The 15,689-nt window shown below is 38.3% G+C and overlaps 2 protein-coding genes across 2 annotated transcripts; both read right to left on the reverse strand.

Moving 5' to 3' along the window:
• Positions 1-2,014: 2,014 nt before the first annotated feature.
• Positions 2,015-11,269, reverse strand: LOC139614785 (noelin-like). Its single transcript, XM_071472360.1, has 6 exons — positions 10,912-11,269; positions 8,845-8,994; positions 8,351-8,506; positions 7,737-7,956; positions 6,613-6,719; positions 2,015-5,639 (listed from the first exon to the last, which is right to left on the reverse strand). The coding sequence occupies exons 1-6, from the start codon at positions 10,978-10,980 to the stop codon at positions 4,977-4,979; spliced, it is 1,365 nt and encodes a 454-aa protein (XP_071328461.1). The 5' UTR covers positions 10,981-11,269; the 3' UTR covers positions 2,015-4,976.
• A 2,395-nt stretch (positions 11,270-13,664) lies between these two features.
• pierce1 (piercer of microtubule wall 1) lies at positions 13,665-15,179 on the reverse strand. Its single transcript, XM_071472351.1, has 3 exons — positions 14,983-15,179; positions 14,414-14,492; positions 13,665-14,177 (listed from the first exon to the last, which is right to left on the reverse strand). Exons 1-3 carry the CDS (start codon positions 15,162-15,164, stop codon positions 13,983-13,985), a joined length of 456 nt encoding a protein of 151 aa, XP_071328452.1. The 5' UTR covers positions 15,165-15,179; the 3' UTR covers positions 13,665-13,982.
• Between the last annotated feature and the right edge of the window lie 510 nt (positions 15,180-15,689).

Raw genomic sequence — 15,689 nt, forward strand, 5'->3', positions numbered from 1 at the left:
AAATCCTCAAAACTTAACTCCAGAGTTCCGTTTGAACCTCAAAATACTCCGATCGGTTCCGCATTGATGCGATGAACTTGACAATCATTTGGTCTAAGATCGTAATGCACAGCGGGAGGAGGTCGCCCGAGTGACATGCGCCGGCCCGTGCCTTGCCTTTAGTCATCTACACCAAACCGTGAGTATCGTTGGATGCCACGGGGGGGACTATCGAGATAGATTATCTTTACCTAACCCGAATCATTAGCGACACTGTTCATAAATTTTTATTCAATTTATTGAAAAATACAAACAAATATTAAACAACAAATGAAACAGAATCTGTTGCAGACTGTTCTGAAAATGTCTCTGTTTTCTACTTGTTTGTGTTTTGATGAAAAAAAAAATATTTACATTACTCACTGTGATATTATAAAACTTTTATATATTTTATTTTCTATTTCTGATCCTGAAAACACTATTTGTTTCCAAATATCTGAATAATAAACAACATTTTATCTGGTCTCATAATCTCCAATAACAAACACAATTCAAGCAGTAATAATTTGACAGGGACAAGCACCAAATTCAAATCAGGTTTCTTTGCTTCAGAACAATTAGAACAGATAAAAACAGGATAAAGTGAGAAGTGCTGCTGTTTGAGTCACAGTGAAACTGATGTGAAAATGTTTGTGGAGATGAAACAGAGGAGATGAAACTAAAAACATGTTTAAATTTCTGTGAAGTTTTACCTGAATTTTCTTTGTGTTTCAATTATTAAAAAAATAAATGTTCCTCCTCATCAGATTTCAAACAGTAAGAAAAAAAATGATCTAAAACTGAATGTTTACATTTAATTTATTCTGTGATTCATTTGTTCCTCAGCGTCACAGGTGGAAACAGGACTTTACATTATTGATGTAAATCTGTCTTTGAAACAAAGACACTAATGATCAATTAATAATAAGATAATAATTGATTGTGTTGTGTTCTGGTTGAGCTCAGTTTTACTTTGCTCTCACTGAACAGTTTTAGCCTCAATAAGCTTCCATACATAAGCCCCCCCCACCCCACCCCCCGCCCCCCCCATATAAAGTGAACTGTGAAAAGTTTTTATAAGAACTATCAGGTGCTGATAAAGGTCTGTGATTGGCCAAGCTGCACCTGGTCCCACGCTAAGGTGACACCCAGGTATGTTCAGGAGGAGTCGACTTCAGCTGAGGTCAAAGGTCACAGAGGAGGCAGCGACCCCTCCCACCTCAGATCAGGTAGGTGACCTGCACTGGTTTCTGCCGGATCAAACGCACCCAACAACATCTGGAAAACATTTAATAAATATTCCACATCAGCAGCTGTGAAAATAAAATGAATCAAACTGTTTGTTCTGTAGCATCTCAGACTTCTTCCTCCAAGAGTCCACAACATGACACCATGATGTTTTACACATTCACTTTTATTATATTTAGATTTTTAAATAAACTCAGGGGAAAAAAAACTGTGTTTTTCACAATAAAACTGATTTATTACATTTCATTACATTCAATGATTATTCATCAGTTTCTGTTTTTATTTTTACAGTTTTTTTTCAGTTTCACTGTGAAAGCTCTGATGTAAAATTTTCTCACATTAAAGTTAAGTTTGTAGCTCAAAGCTTGTTTAATTTAAACATATGAAAACCGTGTGTCAAGTGATCTGAGCAGGAACAACGTGTTTTCACCACAACAAACTAAGTCAGTTTAATTGTTGTTGGTGAAAATGTGACTAGCTGCAGGTTTCACTCAGGATTTCTACTCCTGAGGAGAATCAGAGCCGTCTGAATTCCTGCTTTAAGTTTCCACCTTTAAACATCTTACACTGTAAACGTGTCTCATCAATGTCAGCTGATCTCAGTGTTTTCATGTTTGTATCACTGACACTGAGTGTGTGTGTGTGTGTGTGTGTGTGTGTCTGCATCCGAGTATCAGATGAGTGAGGCTGCAGCGCCTCCTGCTGGACACACAACAAACAGCATCTACGCAACAATTCAACACAGGTGGAAAGTTACTTAGTACATTTATTTAAGTACTCTGCTTCAGTACAAGAACTGCTGGTACTTGAGTACATGGCAGAGGAAGTACTCAGACCTTTTACTCAAGTTGAAGTATAAATACTACACTGTAGTTGTTACAAGTAAAAAGTAGAACAGCATCAGCAGCAAAAGTAAAAATACAGAATAATATTGTGCAGGTTACATGAATGTATTAATTATTTTAATGTTACAGCTGATAAAGATTTAATTGAATCTATAATATCTAAGGCTGTCAAAGTTAATGCGTTATTAACGCGTTAACGCAACATGCCTTTAACGGGATTAATTTTTTTAACGTGATTAATGCTTGTGACATTTGAACCTCGGGCCACTCCGTAGCTTGGGAAATCAGGAAGCAATGCACTGAGGTCGATGCCGTCGTGAGCAGTAATGGATAAAAAAGATATTTTGAATTGCAAGTTCAGCTTCAAAGTCTTGCCAGATGGCTCTCTTGACAGGACAAAAGTAATTTGTATTTATTGTCGCAGTGAATTTACATACCACTGGAGTACGTCTAGTCTCAAATACCACCTCTCGGCCAAGCACACAGCAGATGCAGAGAGCCCGGCGCCCCCTCCTCGCATGAAGCAAACCATATTTATTTCAGCATCTTGTTTTACAATGCAGTTTGCACGTTAGTTACTTGAACTGAGAGTATTTCTCATTGTAGCAATAAATAGACATGATTTTTTTGCATAAAGCAAGCATTTGTCTATTCTCATGTTGAAAAGAGTATTACAATCAGTTTAAGGTACATTTAGAACAGATTAAAAATATGCAATTAATCATGATTAACTATGATCACTCGTGCGATTAATCGCGATTAAATATTTTAATTGATTGACAGCCCTAATAATATCACCTCGTTATTTATTACTTGATTATATTTTATTTTGATAATTCAGGACTTTTACATTGCGGTACTGTGACTCTAAACGACCCCTGACCTTCCTCTATGTGTGTGTTTGTGTGTGTCTGACCTGCTGAGTGTGGAAGCAACAGGTTGTAAAGTTTATTTATCAAGAGCAGGCTCTGTTTTTTCAAAAAAACTAAATAAACATAATGATTGGGTAATGCAATCCACATTAGCTATTAAGGCTACTGGTTACAAAGACTGAGTAATCCATATCTTACATGCAGTCTGTCAAATAATACAAATCCTGCAGTTTTCTTTCTGTGGGTTTTATTTCCTCCAGGCTGAAACTAAAGTCTAAGATCTGGATGTCTAGGAACAAAGACGTCACATACAGTAAAAATGTTGAAACACAAAACACAGAGAAGCAGGACGTAACTAAAATTGAATAAAATTAATAACAATAACAATAACAATTCTTAAAATTGTGTCAAACACACTCACTAACTCCCACACTCAAGCAGATTCACTTTAAACAGATTAGTAATATATTTAGGAGGTTTGTCAAATGCTTACAAATACAAAAGAAAGACAAGAAACACTATAATCCTTGAAATGTGACACATCTGGATCTGCACAGTGGGATCCAAGTTTGTTGCAAGTTAACATCCATCTGATGTGTCACACTGAATTCATACTGTATTCATTCTGTCTGACAAAATAACTGCAGCCTTGAATCCCCAACCCTAACCAGTAAACCCACACTGACCTCGTGCCAGACAATGGTGGTTATGGAGGCTCCTGAGCTGAAGATGAAACATTTCAGAGGCTTGTTGGTGTGAAAGATCCTAGTTCAGCATGAGCACACCAGCACTTTGGGAAAGCCATAAAATTTTAACTATCAGGAGTCATCAAACCCATTAATATACAGATCTTACAGAGTTTTATGCTATGGCTCCAGCTTTGTGATCTGGCAAGACTCTAGCTGAGGGCATCTGATAGAGACTGCTGACAGATTACATCTCCCAAATTGCTCCTAGTGTGTTGCAATTGTACATTAAAAGATGGAGAGACATATAGTGTGGTAGCCCTGCTAATCCTGCAACAACTCATTTAAAAACTGAGGGAATCATTGGAAAAGAGACACTATAATAGAGATACTGTATTGCTATCTAATACACAACAGTAAGAAAACATTATTATTACTTCAGACTGAGTCTCCCATTTCACAAAGTGATAAAATGTCACAGACAAAAACCAAATCATAAAAATGTGTAGCATTCTTAAGTGTCAAGCATGTAATATTTACAACATTGTGATGTTTCTCACTGTCAAACACAAAGTGACTTTTTTTTGTGATTGTATCAGCATATTTTTTACATCTCTAGTGCATTTGTATCAAACTTGAGTCATTATCCTAAAAACAAGTCTTCAAAGTGGAACTTTATATCTATGTAAAGAAAGACATGAAACATCTAAGTTAACAGTCAAATACTTTGGGACATGCTCCAGTCCAGATAGATGTCAATGTCTTTAGCCTAGCTTAGCACAAAGACTAGGGTTAAGGTCTGCTGCCTTACCTTCCAACAACTCCAAATCTGTCTGGTTTCTTTCTTGTTACATGTACACATGTTGTATGTTTTTTGAACAGGTTAAAAATGTATTTAAAAAGGACACGTTGTGGGTTTAGCAGCAGTTAGCACTGGAGCTATCTGTTGAGCAATGACCACTGAGTGCAGTGACTGAACACAGCTTTGAACTGTGATCTGATTCTGCTGTTAAACAAAACCAGCTAACTACAGTATGTACTGCTAACTAGATAGCTAACTACATACAACAGACAGACTTGGAATTTGTTGACGGTCAGTGTTCTTGTGATGACACAGACTAATCTACCTCTCTGTCCTCAAGGTGCAGTAACCAACCTGATGTTAATCTTCTCCTCAGACTCAGTACAAATCAGAGAACAAGATTTATCGTAAGGATATAGTTACTCTGTCATCTTAGTGTACGATGTGGTAGAGATTATATTATAAGGGACTTGTACTTACGTTTTATTGTGTTTACAACTCAGTTTTACTGTATAATGTGATAAAGTGTAACATTATAAAGGACTTGGTGGCCATTGTTCCAGGCATACAGCGCTCTGTCTCGGGGATTGTAGTCAAGCATGGATAAGTGGCTGTATTTATTAGTCAGAGGAATATCAATATACTCGTAGGTAGAAGAGTTAGTGGAGTAAGCATAATACACTTTGGTTCCACCTGAGTATCCATTAGTAACATACAGGGTTCCACAGATCATGAATGCCTCGCCGGCGCTGCGTTTCGGGTGGTTTGTGGTCCAGCTGCGGATGACCTGTAGGGTGTTTGGATTTAACTGGCTAAGGACAATATTTCCAGCATTCTGATTTGTGGCATACACGGCCCAGAGCCCCCCCTCATCAACCATCAGGTCAATATCTGAGTGCCCCCCCCAGGAATAATGGTACATGTTGTTGTAGCCAGCAAAGTCAAGCTGTCGCGAGCGGCTGATGAGTGACGTGCTGAAGTCAAACTTGATGATGGTATGACTCTGGAACTTGTTGAAGTAAATGGATCCATTATAAACAACCTGACCAGTACCAGACCAGGGGTGAGGCAGGCGGTGAGAGGTGAAGTTATCTGTTGTCATGAAGTCGTACATGGACTGATACTCCCTAACAAAGCGGTTGTTATGGTAACCATCCATATACCACACCTATAAGGGAAGAAACCAAATAAATGGTGTGAAAACAATTTCAAAATGTATAAAGATTTATGTCTTCTGTTTGGTGTTTAACAGGATTTGTGATTATGTTCCATAAAATATGTAAATGTGGTCTTACTATAATGCAGAATCCGTAGTACCATAGTGAAAGCTAAAGATAAACTACAGCCAGCAACCCTGTGATGTAACTGTCAACCAGCTCTTTTGTAAACTCGGAAACATGTAGGAGGGGGACACATTATTCACATTTTTCATTTTGTCCTTTCTGTGTCTGTTTATATCTTCATGTTCTCACCAACTTATCCACTTAATCCACTGTAAATGTTGTTGTCTTACTGCTGGAGTTTAAAGTGATAGTTGTTGTTATTTGACATGGAGTTGTGTGAGGTACTGATCTATAGTCAGTGTATTAGGTCAGAAGAAAAATATGTTTTAGTCAGTTAAAAAAAATCCTACAGAAAATAAGTTAACCACAGCAGCTCATCATTCTGCTCCTGCTGCTTCTCTAAACTGGGAATTAATCTGAATCTAATGCAGGTAATACACTGACAATAGATCAGCACATCATATTATGATTTGGCGCTATACAAATAAAGTTGAACAGAATAAAACTGAAAATTGAATACCTCACACAGCCCCACATCATAAAACACCTGTGACATCAGTGTATCTCCTCCATAAAGTAGCTGTTCTTCTGAGAGACAAATTAAAACCAGAACATTCAGAGAGTTCCTGACTTTTAGACCTAAAATCATTGAATCCCACATTTCTCATAATGCACCTACATAGTATATTCACTAGAATACTTGGTTAAGGATATCCTGACACATCAAATATCTTATCTAGATTCAGATAAAACTGCCTTTTGTGCTGTTGTTCTTAATATGTTGAGATGTAATGTTACATTGTATTGGTGTGTGGTCATATTGTTGTGGTGGTTGTTAATGTTATTGTTAAGACTCACTCTGTTGTCTCCAGCCGGAGCCAGTGGGTCAGTCATCCACGATCCAAACCTGGATCCAGACGTCTTGATAGTGATTGGCTCAGAGATTCCTGTCAGCTTCCCACAGGCTGAAACATACAAATGTGAAGGTAGGCGCTGGAAAAGATAAACACCTGCACAAACCACACCTGAGTGTTGTTCATAGCTTTAGAAATAACATTATAAAAACACTTTGCTAGTCAGAAACGTTGAGCTATGCCTTTTTATCCAATCCATCTGTCATCCATGATGAACATGCATATGGTTGAAGTGCCAGCAAGTCTGAGTTCATATGTTGAATGTGTATCACTTCAGGGATTACAGGATGTTCCCATCACACACAGAATGACTAGTACCTTGAGAGTGTATCACGATGTGCACCAGAACATGTATGTGAGGACAGAAGAGCTTTGTTTATTGTCACTGTCTTCTGAATGAACGGAAAGGGACCACTGACTGAGACCTGCTAATGTCTCAACTGAGAACTATCATCTCTCTCATCTTCCTTCAGCCCTACACATGTTACTGTTTGTCAGTTTGAACAGTCTTCTGGGAAAGGGTTTCTATGAACACTGTGATTTTTTTATGCCCAGTACCACTCACACACTGAGGAGTTAAGCCAGAGACACACACACAGGATGTGTTGTGTGTGCATGGGAATTGCAGAATGTCTTGGTTTTCATTTCAGCGCCCATGTTAACAGATTAGAGCAGGCACACTGCATACATGAGACATACATGCATATCTCGTGTGGCGGCTGTGTTGCATGATCTAGAAGTTCCGCATCTCACCCTTTTTTCACACATGACACGCATCTTGTGTCTTAAAAACGAAAAGAAATCCTTCAAACTCTATGTAAACAGATAGAGCTGCAGTAGCAGTGACAGAGCAGACAAGCAGCTGGTGTGAACACACACATGTTTTTCTGCAGCAGATCAGCAACGGCAGCCATGACGCATCCAGTATATCTTCCCACAGCTGCCCTGCAAACTTTTCCAAAGGCTGTGCAGCAGTGATGTGACGGACCACAATAGTACCATGTTACATCACAGCTGGGTTTAGAAACTGATTGTTTGCTTCTTTAAATATCTCTGTCGTTCACTCACCCAGCCTCTGCATGCAGGCTCTCAGTCGGTCCTCCAGACTCATCACTCGGCTGTGGAGGTCCTGGTAGTCCAGTCCTCCCAGTTGTTCCTGCAGCGATCCTAGCAGCTCCGTCACATTTGCTGCCTCCTCCTTAAACTGTCGGACCAACAGAGCATCAGCCTTGTAGGCCTCCAGGACTGGGATCAGAGGACGTAGCTCCTCCATCTTTGCCTTGATGGACTGACACAGAAACACAGCACAGACTCTGAGCCTTAAAGATTTTACAGTAGAGTTCAACAGCTGAACTAAACAACTGAACTGAACAGTTGCTCATCTCCTCCAGCCCACATTCATATGAAGGTGCTCTGCAATTCAGGTGTTTTGTTCAGTGTGTCATGAATTCATTACTGACATGTGGATAATTAACCTTTATTACACATTGGTCAGATTAGTGTAAACGTAGAGATTATTGAATCTGTTGACATTTATGTGTTCTGAAACATGAGTTATTGATCTAAACAGTTACATGACATATAATGCTCAGTTTATATACAGATGTTGAGTGGTAGTTTAAGAGATGATGTCATGTTCAGGCTCAACTGCTGACTGGTAATTATCGTAAGCTGGGTGGTACCTTGTACTGTCTGGCAATGTTGGTCTCATGTCCGTCCTCCACCTGTTTGAATTTGTTTTCCAGACTTTTCAGCTGAACTTCCATTTTCTCCACAAACTGCAGATCTCTTTGAGTCCGCTGGTCCAGAACCTCGATGGACTGACTCATGTTCTGTACCTGGAAAACACACATATAGTAAATAATACAATGTCTTTTAGTACTGCTGACATACGGCTTCATAATACACATCACTGTCAGTTTGTCTGTACTGTTACTGTTAATGTTCTTATTCATGTCAGTAATTTTTACCTTTTTGAGCAGCTGTATTAGTAACTTTGGTTTTCATGTGTCTCTGGAACAGACTATAGTCTTCTCTCCAGTACTACTATCAGTAGTAGTTATACTACTATAGTTACACTACTGTTATACTGACAGTAATTCTATCACATGTCATTATTATATTATAACTGTCATTATTATCAGCTGTAGTGTTATTAATAGTACTATTTTCATACCTTTTCGAGCAGCTGTCTGAGCTGTTTGGTTCGAGCATCTCTGGAACAGACTGTCTGCTGAGGAGCAACCACCGTACAAACACATCGACCTTCAGAGTCCTGAGCTGAACTGTACACCTGCCAGCCCTCCTCAGGGGCTGAAGGACCCACCTGTCAGACAGGAAATCAGAGGACAAGGATGGAAAACACATATTTTTGATGATTGTGATTACTGCAGCACAGACTTACATTTGTCATCAAGTAACATCAATCAACCCCAGAGACACAGAAGTAGGAAGACTGCCAGTCAGACTACAACCTCTGACCCTGCCAGTCCATTTTCCTGGTGTTACTTAGGACTGAGCTGCAGCTCATATCTACTGTAACATGATCACTCAGAGAGAAAGTTAGAAGACACACAATGTCTGTCATATTGTGTCTCTCACACAGAGAAGAGACACAGAGTTGTACCTCTCACTCACAGGGCAGAACTCGAGAGTCTCTTCTATGGGAAGAAGCTGAGGTTTTGTCCAAAGAGCCTCAAGATCTGTCACCAGCTACTTTTTTGAAAAAATTGTTTAAAAAGTCTAAAAGTTTTCAACGCTGCTGCTGTGAATGCCTGCTAATAGCAATTATTGTGCCAATGCCTTTTGAAAGAGCAACAAGCAATGAGGAAACTACAACAAACCGCCAGCAGACCAATGGTGTGACCTGAGTCAGTCAGTTATTCAGTCAGTCAGTCAGTTAATCAGTCAGTAATTCAGTGAGTCGGTGATTCAGTTGGTCAGTCAGTGATTCAGTCATCATTCAGTGACTCAGTCAATCAGTCAGGCCCTGCTGAGTGCCTTATTTCAAGTGATTTATTTTCTCACTTTCATTTCAAATAAAGCTAATGCCCAATGCCATCATCACTTTTAGCTTAATATCAGTTAACATATATATTTTATTGTTTTTTTACATAGAGCATTTTAGAAACATATATATTTGACAGTAATATTAAATGATGTTGTCATTTTAGACAACCCTTCACTTCTTTTACAAGAGGTTTAATGACTGTGGTTTGCAGGACCCTGACTGAACAGAGACATGTGATGCTATGTTATAAACATCTTTAAAAAAGCTTGAGGCCACAATGTCAAGGCAGCATATAGCAGGCTTTGAACAGTTTCTGTCAAGCCTGCATAATCTAGGGGGTGAAAATGAACCAGAATAGTCTTTTGTGGAGACACAGGTGACCTGGTGATTTTGTCCTAGATGGAGTTACACACTGCTTGTCCTATCCTCAGAATCTTATCTGTGTAAAATTACAGTCAAGTCATTGCATGACTTGGTGGTTAACAGTTCAGGAGGGATGGATTCTGAGGGGTTTGTCAGTCTGTCAATGACAGTGAATAAGGCGCATGCATAATTACAGCTTCTATTTATAATCTCAGAGAAGACGTTCTGCCCTTTTTAGTTCCAGGTTATAGATGTGAAGTCTCTCTTTGTAGACGTCATAATGAACTGATGTTTTTTGCCTGTCTAGACTCTCTCTTTTCAGTTTTTCCAGTGTGGCTCCATGTTGCTTTCTTATTGGGGGCAGTGGCATCAAAAACATTCATAACTCTAGAACTGAAACTGTCAAGAGATCGTTGACAGGAAGACAAGGCAGAGGTTTTCTGAGATATAGTGCTTCCTGATTACATGTGTTCATTTTGCTGGCATCAACTGAGATGGTCATTTTAAAGAAAACACAGTAATGATCAAAGAGGACAACATCAGTCACCACAACCTCAGAAATATGTTCACCTATAGGGCTAAAATATGTGTTGAATCTATGACCTGCGGGGAAAGTCCAGTCCAGTCCAGAGTCATCCAGGATCTACACAAGTTCTTTAATAACGACAACTTAAGAGTTTTCAACGTAAATATTAAAGTCTGAATAGAATAGAATAGAATAGAATAGAATAGAATAGAATAGAATAGCAAAAAAAAAACAGTAGAAGGTTACCAGTGTGAAATGTGAATAGAATAGAATGGAATAGAAGCAGTATAATTTCACCAGGTTAAAATATGAATAGAATAGAATAGAAACAGTAGAGGGTTTACCAGGGTAAATTGTGATCCGATGAGCAGCAGCAGCAGGAAAGCATTGAGCAGATTTTCTTCAGACTCCATCTGTTTCTCCTGAAACAACAAACATCGACTGCTTCCTGGTTATCTATCTGTTAACCTGGTTAATAACCTGCTAGTTTATCTGTTTATTAATCTGGTTCTTATCCTTGTTATTTATCTGGTTATCTGTTCATCTATTGTGTATCTCTCTCTCTCTTTCTCGCCTCCTCCTTCCTCTCTCTCGTTCTTCTTCTCTGATTCGGCACCAAATATCATCCGAGTGGAAACAAGATCCTCTAGCTCACTGTGTGTGTTTGTGTGTGTGTGTTTGTGTGTGTGTGTGTGTGCGTGCATGTGTGTGTGTGTGTGTGTGTGATGTCACAGCCTGGCTGGTGAACAGATCTGAGCAGCAGGAGGAGGAGCTGTCCATGAGAGAGAGAGCAAGTCTGTGTGTGTGTGTGTGTATGTGTGTGTGTGTGTGTTTCTGCAGGACGCCATTTGGCCTCAGGCAGTAAAATGTCGGCTCTTTATGAAATTTCTGTCTTTAGATGCTCAACACACAAACAATAAAACATCTTAATTTTAATAAAATGTTTAAAATTAAAACTAATAATATTTTATGTGCAGATTTCCAGTCATTCAGGTCATGGTATTGTCATGGAAACGCCTTAAAGAACCTCAAGCAAGTCCAGTTGCCTTTGTGTAGATCGAAGAGATTTTTTATTTTGCGTGATTATGTATGAAATACTTTAATCTATTTAAGATAATATTATTTATTTTTTTATTTTTTTCTCTTAGGTTCATTCATTTAAACATGAAATCACCTAGTATAGGGTTAGGGTTGTGTGATACATTAAATTAAAAACATCTAATTTTTTGTCCTACAAAATCAATTAAACTTGTTAATATGTTACTCTGAGGCTCAATAATGTTTCATTTGTATTGATTATTTTCAAATATAAGTGAGAACTGTTGGGTTTATTCTGTAAGAAAGTAAGGTCTTGACCTTACCCTGTAAAGTGCCTTGAGATAATGTATATTATGATTTGGCGCTATACAAATAAAATTGAATTGAATTGAATTGAAATATAGGAGGTCTTTATTTATAAATATGAGTCAAGATAGAAAAACAGTGATAATGTTTTGACAACTGATCCACATTCAGATGAAACAGACCAATTGGACCAGCTAATGCAGTCTGAGCATGTTAGCCTGAGCAGATATAATTTAGCTATAAAGTCTGATTCATCAGGAAAGGGTTTTCTGTCAGAGGGTTCATATGAAACCCACTGTAGGGTCCAATGTTCAAAACATCTTTTCATGTGAATGTTGGACTTTGGGTATTAATGCACCAATAAACATGTACAACAAAACAGACTACCCCTAAACAAGCACAGTCTCTGAGAGCTACTGGTATTGATGATGGTTATTTATTAGATGGTAATGTTTGTCTCATTGATTTAAGAGTTTTTATTAAACCTCTTACTTGAAAGCTGCTGCTTAATTTATTATAATAATAATTATTTGTAGTGGTAATATAGTAGTCATCACCATTATTATTGTTGTTGCTCTCTCTGTCACAATTAACATTATTATTATCATTATCATTCGGAAGGATAATTGGTCAAAAAACATGACACCCAAGTTTCTCCTGACCTTGGTTGTGCTAAGAGATGAAGAGGTGATCTTGATGTTGATATCATGATGGAGACATTGATTGGCCAGGATGACTAAAAGTTCAATCTTAGAGAGCAATGTTGGAGAGGCAGGCCAAGGTCTGCACAGAGACCATGGGCTTGTCTGGTGGGAACGAGAGGTATAGCGGGGTGTCATCGGCATAGCAGTGATATGAGAAGCCACGTGAGTGGATAATTAGCCCCAAGGAGGTGGTGTATATTGCAAAGAGGAGGGGTTCCAGAACTGATCCTTGGAGCACTCCAGTTGGGAGGGGATGGACTATGGTCCGACTGTATGTTTGTATTTGTTTTCAAGATGACGCTTTGTTCATGATATGATGTATAAATTACGTCTGATCTGACTTATAGTTATTAAAAGTATTATTAATAATGTGATCAGTGAGATAAAGATGATGAGACAGATGAAAATGTGGGATGAGGCAGTGTGAGAGTTGGTCTAAAGTAAAAAGTGTACAATGAATCTTGCTGCTTTACAGGAGATGTTCACACATTAACATTTATTTCAACAGTAGTGAAACACAAGGTACTATTATCTTATATCTATATTATATAAATATTATTGTTATATTATATATATATATATATATATATATATATATATATATATCATATACATATAATGAATATAATTGTCAGACTCATGTTCAGATTAAAATAAAAAGATGTACAAACAGAACCAATTTCATCACAACTTCAGATTCAAATAATAAAATTTAGCAGATGATCAGGTGAAAGGTCAATGGTCATAGGGATGAAGGTGTTTCAGTATGAATGAGACACAAAGAAAACGAAACAGACTTCTTTAAATTAATCATCATTTTCCTCATTTGGCCGTCATGGAAACAAAATCTCTTGCTGCAGGCACCGGAGTGTGTGTGTGTGTGTCAGATGGTCCTCAGCAGGATTCAGCAAACACACACGCGCACGCACACACACACACACACACACACACTGAGTCTGTTGGACATGAATCAAGATTTCAGTGAGAGAAGAAGAAACGAGGCATTCAGGAGCATTTTCTTATTTTACAGGAAAATAAAAAATAAATGATTCAGGTTCAAACAGATTTTAGTTTAATGATGGTTGTTATTTTGATAAGTAATTACAGTATTTCCACAGCAGGTTGTACATTGTTGACAGTGTAATAACAAAGATGTATCATTTATATTTATATTTGTTGAATGTTTCAAACTGACTATAAATATGAATGACTGTTGTTTGAACTGGATCATTTCATCTGAACTTGCTGTTAAATGCAGATACTGACTCTGGGCCATCACTTTCTATTTTCTTACTTTTATTGTAGTAAACTTTCATTCTCTCATTCTTCTTGAAAACATATTGTGAGTTTGGATTTCAGCTGTTTCTTTAATTGTTTTCATCCTGGCCTTTGCTTCGGTTGCCATAGTGATACAAATGATGGAGGTTGGATCTGTTCTTCTGGGTTGCTGTGGAAACCATCACTCTGCTCCTCTCCACAGACGTGTTGAAGCTGTGATCACGGTACATCCCACTCTGCAGCATCGCCTCTGAAAACTGATGGGACATCCCTTTAAACTGAGTCTGAAACACACAAACAACAAATCTGGAATCACTCAAACAAAACTGAGGCACTGTCCCTTTAAACTGAGTCTCAAACACACTGTTGACATGGCAACTGCACAGAGTCACGGCGGGGTCAATTTTAATATTATCAGACCTGAGTCAAAAACCTGTCTTTCTCCCTCTCTCTCTCTTCCCGTCTCTCTCGCTCTCTCACTAACTGTCTCACTCCTTCTATCTACCTGTCTTACTCTCACCTGTATCTCATGAACAGTTGGCTTCTTGCTGCCATATGTTTGGTTCGACGTTCGATATAATGGGTGACTTGTTTTCTGACTGAAACACAAACAGATCAAAGGGGTTTATTACTAATAACAGTAGTAGCAGTAGTAATAGTAGTATCAGGAGTAACAGATGTAGTAGTAGCAGTAGTAGCAGTAATAACAGTAGTAACAGAAGTTGTAGTAACAGTAGTATCAGTAGTAACAGTAATAGCAGAAGTAGTAGTAACAGACGTAGTAGTAACAGTAGTAACAGACATATTAGTAACAGTAGTAACAGTAGTAGTAGTAGTAATAGAAGTAACAGCAGTAACAATAGTAATATTAGTAGCAGTAGTCACATCTGTAGTATTAGTAGTGGTATTTACAGATGTACTACATTAGTCATAGTAGAAATATTAGTATCACTTAGTAGAAGTTACATCTGTAGTACTACTAGTAGTATTAAGTACTAACTGTACTGTGTTCCAATGTATCAGTTCAATTGACAGTAAACAGATAACTAACTGGTTTAACTACCAGTATAACTAGTGGTAGTACTGTACCTGTAACCATGGAAACAGTCAGGGTTGTTGAACCTGTGTGGTAGGTCCGGATCCGTCCTGTAAACGTCGCAGGTTTGAACTCTCTGATCCTCCATGACTGACTGATCAAAACACAACAACACAGCTGTTACCATGGAGACACACCACTCACTGCCCTCTGACTCCTCCTCTGTGTGCTTCATTGTGTATGTGTGTGTGTGTGTGTGTGTGTGTGTGTATATGTTTTAGACTCAGCCGCTCTCATGCTCTGTGTATCTGATCTTCACTAGTTCTATGGAACAGTGTTGTCATAGGAAGGACACTGTTTTGCTTGTATTGTGCACATGCACAAGGATGTACGTGCACATGTATGTGCTTGGCTATGGCGGTGACACATTACACCTTCCCACCAATGCAAGTCATGAAATAATAAAAAGTAGAGGGACTGTATGAGCTGCACAGAAACATATACCAGAATCCAGAAGAAAAAAGGGCAAGCACAGGAACATAAACATTTCTGACTGTCCCTAACCCTAATCTGACACTGTCTGTAAACAGTCCGTAAACAGACAAACAAACCAACTCTCTAATACTGTGACAAGTAGCCATGACAAAATTAAGTTTTAGTACGTGAAGGAAAAAGTCCTGCAGTATTTTGTTTAACATTAATTTAATCTGATGTTCATTCAGTGTTTAAACACTTAATGTTAATGATACATGTTTACACC

This window comes from Trachinotus anak, unplaced genomic scaffold, assembly GCF_046630095.1.
Source record: "Trachinotus anak isolate AG129_WGS33_773 ecotype Australia unplaced genomic scaffold, CSIRO_AGI_Tana_v1 ptg000038l, whole genome shotgun sequence".
Classification (NCBI taxonomy): domain Eukaryota; kingdom Metazoa; phylum Chordata; class Actinopteri; order Carangiformes; family Carangidae; genus Trachinotus; species Trachinotus anak.

Coding starts and splice junctions, on each gene's coding strand:
- LOC139614785 (XM_071472360.1), bottom strand. CDS start 10,980: ATGGAGTCTGAAGAAAATCTGCTCAATGCTTTCCTGCTGCTGCTGCTC. Junction 8,995..10,911: donor TCGGATCACAATTTACCCTG/GTAAACCCTCTA, acceptor CCTGTCTGACAG/GTGGGTCCTTCAGCCCCTGA. Junction 5,640..6,612: donor CTCCGGCTGGAGACAACAGA/GTGAGTCTTAAC, acceptor CTTCCCTTATAG/GTGTGGTATATGGATGGTTA.
- pierce1 (XM_071472351.1), bottom strand. CDS start 15,164: ATGAAGCACACAGAGGAGGAGTCAGAGGGCAGTGAGTGGTGTGTCTCC. Junction 14,493..14,982: donor GACTGTTTCCATGGTTACAG/GTACAGTACTAC, acceptor TTTGTGTTTCAG/TCAGAAAACAAGTCACCCAT. Junction 14,178..14,413: donor CAACTGTTCATGAGATACAG/GTGAGAGTAAGA, acceptor TGTGTGTTTCAG/ACTCAGTTTAAAGGGATGTC.